A 15298-nucleotide genomic window follows, 5' to 3' on the forward strand; every position below is an offset into this window, starting at 1 on the left:
CTACCATTTCAGATCCTAGGAAATCTATGTGACTAGCCCTGTAGAAGCTACCATGGTGGCCATATGGTAGTCCTATATAAGCTAGAGATGTGAGGATCTCATATCAGACAAACCTTTATGAACCAATGTACAACACGTGTGGATAACCAGATCTCTTCTGTTTTGTTGTAGGTGTCGTGTGTCTAGTGGTGACAATCATGTACTTGCTGGGATGGGAGATGGGAGCAGTAGAGGCCATTTCTCTATCAATACTTGTCGGATCTTCGGTGGACTATTGTGTCCATTTGGTGGAAGGTTATCTTTTGGCTGGAGAAAGTCTTCCTCTACATCTTATGGAGGTAAATAAGATCTTGAACTGAGATGTGTTCATAGCATATGTTCATGCAGTTGGATGTCGAACCCTAATGGCTTCAACATTTCCTAAAGTACCTAAGCACGTTGGATGAAAGTTAGCCGAACTCTCGATTTTGTTGGAACTGCTTGACCCTATAATGTGTGCGCGGATGCAGCTACTCTCCACAAAGTTAGATTTTAACATGCTTTGCCCTTTGGGCGATGAGCTGCTCTCATAGGAGCTGATAGTGATGTCCCCATTGAAAATATATGCATGCTTGGTCAAGTGTATGGGCTGTGTATTCTACAGAGTATGCTTAAGGGAGTTTTCCGGTTACTGGACAACCCCTTTTTAATAGGACCCTCTATGTGAAAATAATAAACAGAGATATACTTAACCCTCTGTAGCCATTGAAATCCAGCACTGAAGATTCCTGTGAAAGATGATGTCACAGGAAATCAGGTGACCACTGCAGCCAATGAGAGGCTACAGAATCACCGCCCATTCTCCTGGCATCAACACTCACATCCTAGATGCCGTGATATCAGGAGTTCAAGAACCAAAGAAAGGCTGCAGCGGTCATGTGATTTCCTGTGACCTCATATGTCACAACAAATCCTGGGACCGCAGTGGGCTGCAGCGCTGGATCTTGGAGTCCATGGAGGGGTATCTCTCTATTTATTATATTTACACATGAAGTGCTATTAAAAAGGGGTTGTCCAATAATCAGACAACCCCGTTAATATTAGAGCAGATCTTCCAGCCAACTACTGTTATGGGATTCTTCTAAAGCATGACTTGGGGAAAATTAATGATCTAATATCAGAGGCAATATATAGTATATCAGTGTTTCCCAACCGGGGTGCCGCGGCTCTGCAGCTAGTATTCTTGTATTCATTAAACTATGTCGCCACCCGCATATTCCGATGGTGACATAATACACAGAATCCAAGAATACTGGTAGCTGAGCAAAAGTGCTGGAGATAAGTGGCTTTTTGCATGCCCTGGACTCCAGGGACGCATGTAAAGTGATTGTGGTGGTGCCCCATTCAGCAATTCCAGCAACCTGATGGGTTATTTGGTGAATCAGCCAACCCAAACAACCAATCAGGTTGCTGGGATTGCTGAATAGGGCAGAAGTCTTGTGGAAAGAGTTAATATGCGGGGGGGGGGGGGGGGTAATGGATGCATGTAAGGTGGTGGTGGTACTTGCGTGAGGGGGTAATGGGAGCACGTAAGGTGGTGATGGATGCGTGGGGCGTAATGGCGCATGTAAGGTGGTGGTAGCTGCGTTGGGGGGTGTAATGGGCGCATGTAAGGTGGTGGTAGGTGCGTGGGGGGGGGTAATGGGTGCATGTAAGGTGTGGTGGTGGTGGGTGCAGGGTGGGGGGGATAATGAGCGCATGTAAGGTGGTGGTGATGGGTGTGTGGGGGCGCATGTAAGGTGGTGGTAGGTGCGTGGGGGGGTAATGGGTGCATGTAAGGTGTGGTGGTGGTGGGTGCGGGGTGGGGGGGATAATGAGCGCATGTAAGGTGGTGGTGATGGGTGTGTGTGGGGGGGTAATGAGTGCATGTAAGGTGGTGGTGATGAGTGCGCGGGGGGATAATGAGCGCATGTAAGGTGGTGGTGATCGGTGTGAGGGGGGGGTAACAGGTGCATATAAGATGGTGATGGATGCGTGGGGGGGTAATGGGCGCATGTAAGGTGGTGGTGATGGGTGCATGGGGGGGTAATGGACGCATGTAAGGTGACGGTGAATGCGAGGGTCGTAATGAGCGCGTGTAAGGTGGTGGTAGGTGCGTGGGGGCGTAATGGGCGCATGTAAGGTGGTGGATGCGTTTGGCGTAATGGGCGCATGTGAGGTGGTGGTAGCTGCGTTGGGGGGGTGTAATGGGTGCATGCAAGGTGGTGGTAGGTGTGTGTGGGGGGGGGGTAATGGGCACATGTAAGATGGTGGTAGGTGCGTGGGGGGGGGGGAATGGGCGCATGTAAAATGGTCGAAGGAGGGAGTGGAGGGAATGGTCACATGTAAAATTGTGGAGGGAGGGGAGAGAATGGCCGCATGTAAATGGTGGAGGGTGGGAGGGAGGGAGAGAATGTCCGCATGTAAAATGGTGGAGGGAGGGGAGAGAATGTCCGCATGTAAAATGGTGGAGGGAGGAAGGGAAGGGAGAGAATGGCCGCATGTAAAATGGTGGAGGGAGGGAATGGCTGCATGTAAAATGGTGGAGGGAGGGAATAGTTAGCAATGATCATTAAAGGGTTGTAAATGACTAGATTTTGTTTATCATGTAAACATTTTGGGTAGAGGTGCCCCTGTAAAAAAAAATACCACGTGAAAATTGACATTCAATGCGGAATATATAATATGTTGTAATAAGCCACACCCTAACCACACCCCCTTTTGGTAGGGGCGACGCGCCGTAAAGTTTTTTTTCCAGGGGTGCCCGAAGGCTAAAAAGGTTGGGAACCACTGTAGTATATTGTATACCGCATATTATTACCCTAAACCAGCACATGCCAGCAAAGCAAATATACATCACAACAAAAACCAATTAATGCTATTATTGTATGGCAGGCTACATGACCTGCATAGAGATTTCACAACTTAATATTTCTACTATGGGTTAGTCAGATGATGTGATTTTCCAGCCAATCAATGGCTTAGATTATGAAATTAGGAACCACCATGGGGTCAAGTTCTTCCCCTGTTCCCCAGTACTCTGATCTGCTCAAGATATCCATAATATGGTAGAGCTCGATCTACTTAATGCATGCTTCAAATGTGTATGGTCTCTCAGGATTCTCCAAAATATTGGATATTCTAAATGACTGTTTATAGGGTAACTGATGTCTTACTTTCTCAGCCTAGTACATTGTTAGATGCAAGAGACTCTTCAGATATGTGTAAACGTATAGCGGAATATATTACCATCATATTTCGGGCACAGAAACACATCACATCATGTGCTTACTCCAGAATATTTTTGGGTTGTTCCTGCAACAACATATAAAAGAAAAACTAACTTCCTAAAAATCGCTTTCAACATTTTTGTTAAATTGCATCCATTAATCAGAGTCCACACATACTCATTATCCGTCAGCTATTCAAAGCAGTCTCATACCACATCTCTCATTATTTTGTTTCATACATACTAAAAGATCTCCAGTCAATCTTTAGAAATCCTATTTATTCTGATATTTTAGAGCCGCCATCCTGCAGCTTCAGACTTTCCGCAGATCAAAGCCCCAGTGTGAGCCAGTCTCACTACATTATTCCAAACGTTCAGGAAATTTACATTCCTGACATTCGCCGTAAATGGGTCAAAATTGTAATGTCCATCACAGTATTACAAGTCATTAGTGTCCAGAAGCTCAAAACAAGGCATTAAATTTACCACAGTGATGTATAATTTATTCATTGGCCGCATGCGAAGGCCTTCTAAAGGTTTGGCCAGAATTTCCAAAAGCTCAATCAGATGCTGACAATTTTATGACCCCCCACCCTCCCTCAAACAGCTGCTGCGCTTTTTTATCTGCACGCTCATATGTTTATGCATAGTTACACTTTTTGTGGCTGAAAGCCTCTGAAATTCTGAATATTTTGTAATTGACTGTGTTGATTTTTAGGCCATTTTTATGGTTATTGATCTATAATTCCTGTGACATGACCCGCTAACACTTGGCTTTTGAAATAACCCCCAACACCACCCTCAGGAATTAATTAACTGTCTTGAATGCTTATATTTCTAGGATCAGCTGGCGTGTCGTCAATGGAGAGTGACGGAAGCCGTCCGCCATGTCGGTGTGGCCATCGTGTCCAGCGCGATTACAACTGTCATAGCTACCATTCCTCTATTCTTTTGTATTATTGCTCCTTTTGCCAAGTTTGGAAAGATTGTGGCTTTAAACACCGGCATCTCCATAGTGTACACGTTGGCAGTGAGCACGGCCCTGCTGACGGTCATGGCGCCCAGTACCTTCGTCAGGAGTAGAACTTCTTTCTTTAAAGCAACTCTGGTGGTCGTCCTTTGCGCCGCTGGGAGTGTTCTTGTTTACATCATTTTGCTCAAAACAGGGTTAACCATCCCTATCCTTAATGGGACCCCGCCATAGAGCAAATTATTTTCTAGAAATTTTTTCTACACACAAAAATTTTTGGCGGATATTGTAAAACGTGAACAGAAGAAGCGACACACTGTGTGTTATCTTTTACTACAGAAGCACTTTATTTTTATTTTTTTTCTGATTTCTTTAATTAGATGATGCATACAACAGCAGACATGGCGTCACTGCAATGCAGATCCTGGGTGCGAGCAAACGGTCCACCCTCTTCGAGGAATTTTTTTAATGCAAATGCAGCATTTGTGGCCTTATTTACTATGAAAGGTCTAGAAAATAGTTTTATTCGTCATCTTTTATGGGGCTTAAATAGAAAATCTTGATAACCCAAGTCCAGGCTTGTCCCAAATGCTGTATTGACTTTGACCAATGGGAACTTTTTGCCCTCTGGAAGAGATTTCAGTCTTAAATTCCAACCGTATTGTTAATGGTCACAGCTTAATACCCAACATCAGTGGACTAACCCTGCATAACCAATACTTACAGCCAGTTCAACACATTTATGGACACAACTACTAGCTTTTATATTTTTACTGTTGCACAAACCCTTTAATATTTTACAAAAATAATACTGTTATGATTTTTAGTCTGTAGGGTACGGTAAAGGGCATTTCCCCCTCAAACTAAATTAAACACTAAATATCAGTCCTTTAAGTAAACCTGTTGACTGTCTCATTGGAACACCAAACTATTCTCCTGTGGGTCTGGGCTCTGACACAATATTGGCCCCAAAGGTCCAGTAGAAGAGAACCCCATTTGGAAGTGACACTGGAGCCACTCACGTACTCCTAGTGTCTAAATCTATCTTATAGGATGATTTACAAATAACCTATTAGATCTTACTGCTGATATATTGGGGCGTGCACATGATTTGTATAGATGGGGTTTGGCCCTCAAAATCATGTATTATGGTGGGCCCAAGCCCCCCCCCCCCTCCACTTCCCCACTGTGACCTGCTCCCAAGAAGCTTCTCCAGAATCATATATATAAAGTGATACAGGGATACTAGATCTATTGCTGCATAACTAGGAAGATTCGGGACTCTTGGTGATAACCCCTGCGGGAGCTGTAATGGGGACGATACTGGTGACACTCGGTTTCTTATTGTCCATACACCTAATAATAAATGAGTATAAATGAAATTCTAATTAAAGCTACAAGAGGTGCTGATAAAGATTTATTTTTTCCTACTTCTTCTTCTAGACTAATAATACTTTTATCATATCAAAGTTTATTTTTTTGTGTCTGACCTAAATTTCATATTTTGAGCCTAATTATTTAATTTTTTTGCAGATCTGAAGTAAACTTGGTCTCGAAACTATAAGGCAATTTTTCGAAAGAACATCAGAAGTTGGCAGATCAGGTAAGTAGGCTGGGTGTTCAGAACTTCAGAGTGAAGATGTGTGAATTTTTGATGCATATGCCTGCATTGTGAGGAGCGGCATTGTCTTGAAGAAACAAGATTCCTTTCTGAAGCTTGCCTTGACGTTTGGAGACCAGGTTCATTTCAGATCTGCAAAAATAATAATAATCAGGCTACAACTATGAAATTTAGGTCAGGCACATAAAATCATAAACTTTGATGTGATGTCTAAAAGAAGAAACAATATGAAAAGTCAAATATGTTTCAGCAACCCCTTGAATTCCAAGTAACAGAACTTTTTGCGGTAAGTTTGACTACTTAGCAGTTTTCTTACTGATCAATTGTTTTGTTCTGTTAAAGGGATTGTCTATTTTATGTGAATGAAGCTTTATGATTTTATAATGGACAGTTCTGAAGCCTTCAAACATTCTATGTGCTCCAGTTTTTCACCATTTTCAACAGCTCTGCGTACGGTCGTGAAAGTACGCAGAAATCTTCAAAATGGTGAGAAGCTGAAATGCAAAGGATACAAAAAGCTGTCTAACTTTTTAATACAATGTGATTATCCAGAAACATATTTTTCAGAATAGAATTTTCCCCATGAATAATTATTCACATAATGTAATGTATTGCATTGCCCCACATGTATTCTTAAGGCTACTTTCACACGGGCGATTTAAAAGTTGGGTCCAAAATCCTACCATCCGTGTGCTGACCATTGTGCTGAACACAAGATATTGACATGTGCTATTCTTGTCCAAAAATCAGACGGTCCGAGTGAAAAAAAAATCCTGTGTGCATACACCCATTCAAATGTATGGGTGCTATTTCTCTATGATTTTTGGGCCAACTTTTCAGTCCGAAAATCGGACCAAAAACAGCCTGTGTGCAAGTAGCCTTAGTTGATGGACGCTTGTACATAAGAGACTATGGAGCCAAACCATGCAGCTGGCATGAGGATTTTGAAAAGAGGGAGCCCAATCTCAGTTTGTCTCAGACCCCTTGCCACTGGGTGGCAGCACCCTTTTCAAGATTTGACTCCCCCTTCCAGAGAAATTGCATTGTCAACAAACAAGAGGGTGTGGATTGGCCAAAGTGTCATGGAAAAAGATTGGAGGGGAAACAACCATGAAGTCCTTCTATGCTGGCTAGCACCATAATGGGTTTGATCTTTGTAGTTGTGTCCCTTCTCTTCTAAATGGGAAGATGGAACAATACATCTATAACACCACCTATTGGAAGGCAGTATTCCTGCAAGTCAATGTCAGACCTTTTAACAAGCTTTGTAACAATGACTGGGAATATGAGCCAAAGCCAGAATCTTCTACAGAAGGCAATATTCCCAGTCATTGTTATAATGCGTGCTACAAGGACTGACATTGATTTGCTGCCTTCCAATAGGTGGCGCTGCAGAGGTATTGTTCCATCTTATTATTTTCATATTTCCCAGAGAAGTATTGATTGCCTTATGAGTCTCCTCACATCTTCTAGGTGCTCTCCTTAAGTAGACAGGTTACCCTTTCTGGCCCTTCTCTTCTATGTATATCACTAAGTCTACCACTAAATACCAAGAAAATACTTTAAACAGGATGACCCAAAGACTTATATTTACTGGGAATTTTAAAGTTCAGGGGTAAATGCCCATCAAAGTCACATCACCATGTGGATTACCCAAAATTGTTTCTAATTGTCTAAGCCTAAAGTCTGGATCTTTTTATTTTTTCCTTCACTGGTACAATTATACATGATGTAACAGTTTTGATGGCAGAGCTGGAGATAGAACAGGATGCCCGAAATGAAGATTGGCCTTGTGGGACATTTTGATATAAACTTTTTGGAAAGGCCAGGAGATGCATGGATATAACCCCCATAACAGTGACTGATAATCCAGACTCTTTGTTATAAAGCACAATTGTGGCTCCGCTCTAAATCTTTACTGGGAAAACCAATATTGTTTTGATAATGAACAGACTGTAGACTCTTCAGTTTGTAATTTGTTCAATTAAAGCAAAACCTGAAAAGACCTGTGTACTGGAGGCTAATTAAAAAAGTTCTGGTGCCAAGTTCCAGTTGGCAGTGGTTATCGAGACGAGCAATAAAATCTAACACTCAGAAAAAAGGATCAGTTGAAAACCTTTTTTGGTAAAGAAATACTGTAGACAGAGAATGATAGTGGAATGAAACAATATGGAAGCTATTTCTTGTTGATAGGAGTAGTATTGTAAAACTTATTTTATTGTACATATGGGATGGTATTATAGTAGCTGCTGTATAATCTCGTACATAGTGGTAGTATTATAGTAGTTATATTCTTGTACATTGGAGACAGTATTATAGTAGTTATATTCTTGTGCATAGGGGGCAGTATTATAGTAGTAATATTCTTGTACATAGGGGGCAGTATTATACTAGTTATATTCTTGTACATAGGGGGCAGTATTATAGTAGCCATATTCCTGTACATAGGGGGTAGTATTATAGTAGTTATATTCTTGTACATAGGAACAGTATTATAGTAGTTATATTCTTGTACATAGGAGGCAGTATTATAGTAGTTATATTCTTGTACATAGGGGGCAGTATTATAGTAGTCATATTCTTATTCTTGTGCATAGGGGGCAGTATTATAGTAGTTATATTCTTGTACATAGGAGGCAGTATTATAGTAGTTATATTCTTGTACATAGAGGGCAGTATTATAGTAGTTATATTCTTGTACATAGGAGGCAGTATTATAGTAGTTATATTCTTGTACATAGAAGGCAGTATTATAGTAGTTATATTCTTGTACATAGGAGGCAGTATTATAGTAGTTATATTCTTGTACATAGGGGGCAGTATTATAGTAGTCATATTCTTATTCTTGTGCATAGGGGGCAGTATTATACTAGTTATATTCTTGTACATAGGAGGCAGTATTATAGTAGTTATATTCTTGTACATAGAGGGCAGTATTATAGTAGTTATATTCTTGTACATAGGAGGCAGTATTATAGTAGTTATATTCTTGTACATAGAAGGCAGTATTATAGTAGTTATATTCTTGTACATAGGAGGCAGTATTATAGTAGTTATATTCTTGTACATACCGTATATGCTGAGGCACCTAAGTTTACCACAAAAAAACTGGAAAACTTAATGACTCGAGTATAAACCTAGGGTGGGAAATGCAGCAGCTACTGGTACTGCATACGTGGGAATATTCTTATACATAGGGGGCAGTATTATAGTAGTTATATTCTTGTGCATAGGGGGCAGTATTATACTAGTTATATTCTTGTACATAGGAGGCAGTATTATAGTAGTTATATTCTTGTACATAGAGGGCAGTATTATAGTAGTTATATTCTTGTACATAGGGGGCAGTATTATAGTAGTTATATTCTTGTACGTAGAAGGCAGTATTATAGTAGTTATATTCTTGTACATAGGAGGCCGTATTATAGGAGTTATATTCTTGTACATGGGGACAGTATTATAGTAGTTATATTCTTGTACATAGAGGGCAGTATTATAATAGTTATATTCTTGTACATACCGTATAAGTTGAGGCACCTAAGTTTACCACAAGAAAACTGGAAAACTTAATGGCTCGAGTATAAACCTAGGGTGGGAAATGCAGCAGCTACTGGTACTGCATATGTGGGAATATTCCTTGCAGGACAATCCCTTGTCACTGAACACTGTGGCAGCACTGTCACAGTGTTCAGTGACAAGGAGACTCCCTGCAAGGAGTAAAGAATCCCCTGTGACAGCTGTGGCTGAGGATTTCTTCATCTCTGTAGGGAGACCCCTCATCACTGAACACTGTGACAGCACTATCACAGTGTTTAGTGACAAGTGGACTCACTTAGCGCTCAGCCAATCACAGGCAGCGCTCGGCCATTCAATGAATTCAATGATTCATTCAACCCGAAAATCACTGCAGGGGTTGCTGGCAGACCATTGCTTTCAACGGCCCCATTGAAAGCAATGGTGCATGGGACCCTCATTCGAGTATAAGCCGAGGGGGGGGGGCTTTTTCAGCATAAAAAATGTGCTGAAAAAGTCGGTTTATACGCGATTATATATGGTAAGTCATATTCTATATCAGGGTTATTGTAATTCTAATCTTGTCTTTAGAAGAGTAATTATGTTTTTATTCATTTGAAATTCTGGTAGTTGGCAAATGGAGACCATCAGCTGAATGTTGGCAAACGCACCCTAAATAACAAAGCTGATAATTTGTCGTGCGGATTGCTTCTTTGGGTTTTGGGAGAGGTTACAAGAAAAATATTTTAACAGTCACATTTTAGTAAAATGTTCAGATTGATTCTTGAAATCTGCAAAAAAAAAGCCTGTTATTGCTCCTTAATGACGGTCTCCGCTGTGTGGATTACTGGCTGAACGCAGTCTCCTTACATAAGCAGCTTTTTTCTCTAATCTTTTTATTTCAGCATTTATATTCATTGTTCTAAACCTTAAGATGGGTAAAGTCAGGTAATGTATGCGCTTAAGGCTCTTGACCAGGTTTTAGCAGACAGATCCGTACATTGCAGTTGTAACCTCAAGTACTGTAATAGACACAGGATTATGAGCTCTGTACTCTGGGAGCCGATCGGTGGATTTTTTTTTCCTCCTTTTTTTGCTATTTTCCTGTAATTTTGGTAAATACGCAATTTCAGTCATTTTAGACGAAGTATGCTCTTTTTTGTGAAAGGGAGAAGGAGAAAGCGTCTGGAACATTTCTTAACAGCGTTATTACTGCAGGGATGAAATAAGAAGACAGTTTCTCCTCTATGAAATGGCTCGAAAAATATATCTACTCCACCAGGCAGTGACCTCAAGGGATTATAATTTAACTGATAATATCAACTCCTGACTGCAAAAATCTATCTCGTAATATCTACCTCTGGCTCCAGTCAATTTTCCGCAACCTATAATCACCCGACTGATAATATGGATCACTAAGGTCGTGTTCGGGGATGAACTTATAGCAAATCTACATGGGATTACTCTGATGGGGGCCCAGATTCAACTGTTTACTGCTTCTCCCCACCCCAACCCCTATGGCCACACTTTATGACCTTCTAGTCATCCAGCTTCACCTGAACTAACACTTTTAATACTCTGCCAACCCTTCACTCATCCAAATCCAGACACAACTGCCACAGGCAAACTGCCCAATTCCACAGTAGAAGCACTGCAGAGGTTGGGAGGGGGGTCTAGTCTGAAACACAGGTAATCTAGAAACTCACTGGAAAAAAATCACAGACCGATATCGCGCTCACCCGTGCGTGTAAATATGTCCCGACACTTCCACCCTCATCCACAACCTGGAAGGAGGTTAGTTCCTTTCAAAGGAACCTTCTGGCCAGCAGAATTGAGGTCTCATACTGAGGGCTCATCTTATTTTTGGGGAAGGTATAGATCTCACCCTCATCTAAGTTATCTGAATTTATAATGGTGGCAGGCAAGCAGCCCAGTCTCCCTCCATATGCTTGCCAGCGCTCTGTAAGATGAAATGCCCGTATATCAATATTATGGCCCTTAAGTTTTAATCAGCACTTGTGAATGAGCCAGGTAAAGAACATTATATTATTGTTTTTTATTTTTTTGGTGCACTGAGGAATATTAGTTTCAGCAAAATATTTTTTTTTAAATCACTCAGCAACCCTAAAACCAGAGTGAGGTGTAAATTATCCCATCATAAAAGATCTTCTGGAAATGTCTCATTCTGCAGCTGAATGAAGAGAAGGTTCAATAAAGAGGATGTCTGCTATATGATTTCTCACATCTGGGTCCACACCGTTATGATCAGTGACTCCGGCTTGGCTGCATTGTCTTTTGGAGTCTGTGGTACTCTAAAATCCACTTCCTGACTTAGTAAAAGCTTAAAATGACCCTCTGGGCCTGGAGAAACAAAAATGGCTGCACCGCTCCTGACTACCTGATGTACACTGTGTATTAGTATGCATCGGTAGTCTAAGACACTACATATATTTTGCTCTGACTGGCAGCACTGGTCATGTGGACAGCAATGGTTAATCACAGCAAGTCTACTGTCTTAGCCTAAGGATTAAGGATGAGCGAGTATACTTGCTAAGGCACTACTCGTTCGAGTAATGTGCTTTAGACGAGTATCTCCCTGCTCGTCCCTAAAGATTCGGGGACCGCCGCGGCTGATAGGTGAGTCACGGCGGGGAGCAGGGGAGAGCGGGCGGGAGAGAGGGAGAGAGAGATCTCCCCTCTGTTCCTCCCCGCTCTCCCCCGCAGCTCCCCGCGGCGGCCCCCGAATCTTTAAGGACGAGCGGGGAGATACTCGTCTAAGGCACATTACTCAAACGAGTAGTGCCTTAGCGAGTATACTCGCTCATCCTTACTAAGGATGCATTCTATAAAAGTAATCACTTGATTTAGGTGATACTCAATGAGTATTGTAGCCTTATCAATCAGGTATGCCTAACTATTATTCGATGCATTGGAGAAGAGTATGGTAAGAAACACTGAAATCATGTTTCCAAGATCTTTTATTTCATTGTTACAATACAAATATAGTGTTCCATCTTTCACAAAGTCAACAATTCAAAGTCTACAGCATATGTAATACTTCTCTCTTAGTAAAACATTTCAAAGGTTAATTGTACAAAGCTGCACACTCAGTGTCTGAGACTCTGTTAAAAAAACTACAATACATGTCGTTTGTACACGCACATCTTGTTATACACAGAACAAATATTATGCACACAACACTACTGTGTAAAATAGAATTCAATACTTTCACAATATAATTCAATACTTGCACCTATACTAGTGCACAATGTGGTAGTCAGAGAAGCTGGTGCGCACACTTTTGCTTGTCCAGGACTGATATAAAGTGTTTGTCCAGCATTAGTCTTTATTTACACGTGTGTTTTATCACGGCAATTTTGCAGCAATAAAACGCCGGCCAAAAATCGCGACCATCTGAAGCATTAGATTCCAATGCATTTAGTCAGATGGGCGATTTTTGGGGGCGTAAAATCGGCCCGATGGAAAAAATAGCACACAGATCGCATTCTGGCCAGCCACTTTTACACTGTAGGAATTGCCAAAAAAGGGAGGAGGGAGGGAGTTTAGTAGCGTCTCTGATAAACTTTCTCTGCCTCTGGCTGGCTGCCAGCAAAGGAAGGGGGCGGGATAGGGCAGGAGATTAGCACACTAGCTCCTGCCCCCTCCCATTTCTGGCAAGGGGTGGAGAGGGGGCGGGAGTTTACCATGCTAGCTCCTGCCCCCTCCCTTTACCAGAAAGGGGTGGAGAGGGGGAGGGAAGGGGAAGGGAGTTTAGCTCCCCCTGCCTAACGGTATTCCGGGCTGCAGGGTAAATGCGCCACAGCCACGGGTGTCTGCACAGGCGACAAAATGAGAGATGCAGCCATGACTTGGTCGCAGCTGCCTCTAGTTCACAGAATTTTCGTCTGCGACGCGTGCGGCCCGAAAATCGCATCACCCATGTGAAGGAGCTCTTAGAAAAATATTGGAGCTTTCTTCCAAAAACAGCACCACAATATAGGGGAAGGCAATCCGCACCAACATTGGTGTAATAACTCACATATTAGTGCTCGCTGCATCATCAATTACAAATATACTGCTTAGATCCAGTGAGGGGCAGGTGCTGGGGTGCATGTTCTGTACTGACAGCGCCTGAAATTCACCTATACTTTGAACTATGAACTACGAACTATTTTAATAAGCAGAATCGCAGCCTAATATATTACAACCCCCTTGTCTGCAGTTGGGGATAAATGTCATGGATGTCAAGCAGGCAGTCCAAACTAGAGGGAGAAGAAAAAGACCAAGACATTGAATGCACGGATGACCAACCATTTTTTCCTCTGAAAAGGAAGAGGAGGGTGAGTCAGTGCACATGGTCAGCCCTCTACAGGCAGTGTGTACTTGAGGGGGGGGGGGGGGGGGGTATGGAAATGGAGGTGCCTACTCCCGTTGTTCATTGTGACACTCAGAAAGAGAAGAATGAGAAAGAGGAGACGGAAAATGATGAGGTGCTTGTCTTGACATGGACAGGGAGAGTCATGATAGCAGCACACGGGTGGGAGGGGGGCAGAGAGATGTGTGGGGCACCACCATGCTAAGACAGTGAGTAGGGTGTTGCAGACAAACATAAGAGTTGTACTGTGACCATCAGCTACTGCTAGTCGTAGCAGCACCAACATCAGGCCCACAGCTAGGTCTGCTCACAGGACTTCTGCAGCCTGGGCATTCTTTGAAACTGCAGGTGATGATGGAAGAGTGGTTATCTGTAAGATCTATGGTAAGTGTTTACAAAGCAGCAAGAAAGTAAACAATCTCAACACAAGGTGTATGAACAGCCACATGAACTCCCACCACCGGCTGTCTTAGAGAGCTCACCTGGGTAGGAGGGCAAAGAGTCAGCCTCATCCTGCTCCCTCTTCCTCTGCTGTCGCTGTCTCTTCCTCCATCTCCCTCCCTATTCATACAGTAGCCGCTGAGCAGAGAGAGGCAATTTTGTGTAAAAGGCAGTAGCACAACGACTTCAGGCCGCTCCTCTGCAACTGATGACTGGGCTGCAGGCTTCAGAGGCAGAAATGGAAAATCGAGAGCAAAAGTTGAGCCGCCACCATCACCACCACCTTCACCGACATTGACATTTACCCCGCATTCCAACGTGTCCTGGGCACGTGAATCAACCCTCTGATCCCCACTTAGGCAAACTTCACATTGGCAAGTGCGATATCGGGCCATGAATCACTACCTGATTTCACGCTCACCAACATGCGATTTTGCCATGAATGTGAGGCGTTTTTGTAACACAACCGCCTCGCATCACTTCGGGAAAGTAGCGATCCTCCGGCTGACTTTCTCCCATTGCTTTCATTGGGAAAACCTTGTATTGCATTGCGTGCACCTAGCATGGGGTGCGATGCTGCCGCTGGCTCCATTGAGAACAATGGAAGATGTTATGTGACAGTGTGCTCAAAGATAGGACATGAAGCAATGTTTTCCCGCACCACAATGCGGGGAAAAAATCTCATGTCTATGACCCGATTCAAAAGAACGGGGTTCAAATTCATGAAAGATTTGTGCATCCCACAACGCACAAATCTTGCGTCATTTTCTCGCCTGTGTGAAGCTGGCCTTGCGGGAATGTAAAACAAAATACCATTCAATCCATCAATATATCAATCCATGAGCACAGAGCCTGAATGCAAGCAGATGCTGGCGATGGAAATGCTACCCTTCAAGCTAGTGGACAAAGACACCTTCCGCAATGCGATGCTTCATACCAACCCACAGTACCAGATGCCCAGCCACCATTTCTTTATCCAAAAAGCCATCCCTGCCTTGTACCGCCGTTTGTCTCTGGTGTTGAAGAATGCTGTAAGTGGCAGGGTGGACCTTAACAGGGGCACATGGTCCAATAAGCATGGCCAGGGGCGTTACATATCCTTAACAGCACACTGGGTCAATGTCCTGCAGG

At 42.8% G+C, this 15298-nt stretch overlaps 1 protein-coding gene across 1 annotated transcript in view; it reads left to right on the forward strand.

Annotated features, from left to right (window-relative positions):
• DISP3 (dispatched RND transporter family member 3) overlaps nt 1–5383 on the forward strand; it is a 127106-nt gene extending 121723 nt beyond the window's left edge. The window contains exons 20-21 of the mRNA XM_066607453.1: nt 172–338; nt 4089–5383. Of these exons, the coding sequence (XP_066463550.1) occupies nt 172–338; nt 4089–4451 (530 nt within the window). The 3' untranslated portion in view covers nt 4452–5383. The remainder of the gene's footprint in view (nt 1–171; nt 339–4088) is intronic.
• The last annotated feature ends 9915 nt before the right edge of the window (nt 5384–15298 follow it).

This window comes from Eleutherodactylus coqui, chromosome 6 (assembly GCF_035609145.1).
Source record: "Eleutherodactylus coqui strain aEleCoq1 chromosome 6, aEleCoq1.hap1, whole genome shotgun sequence".
Lineage (NCBI taxonomy): Eukaryota > Metazoa > Chordata > Amphibia > Anura > Eleutherodactylidae > Eleutherodactylus > Eleutherodactylus coqui.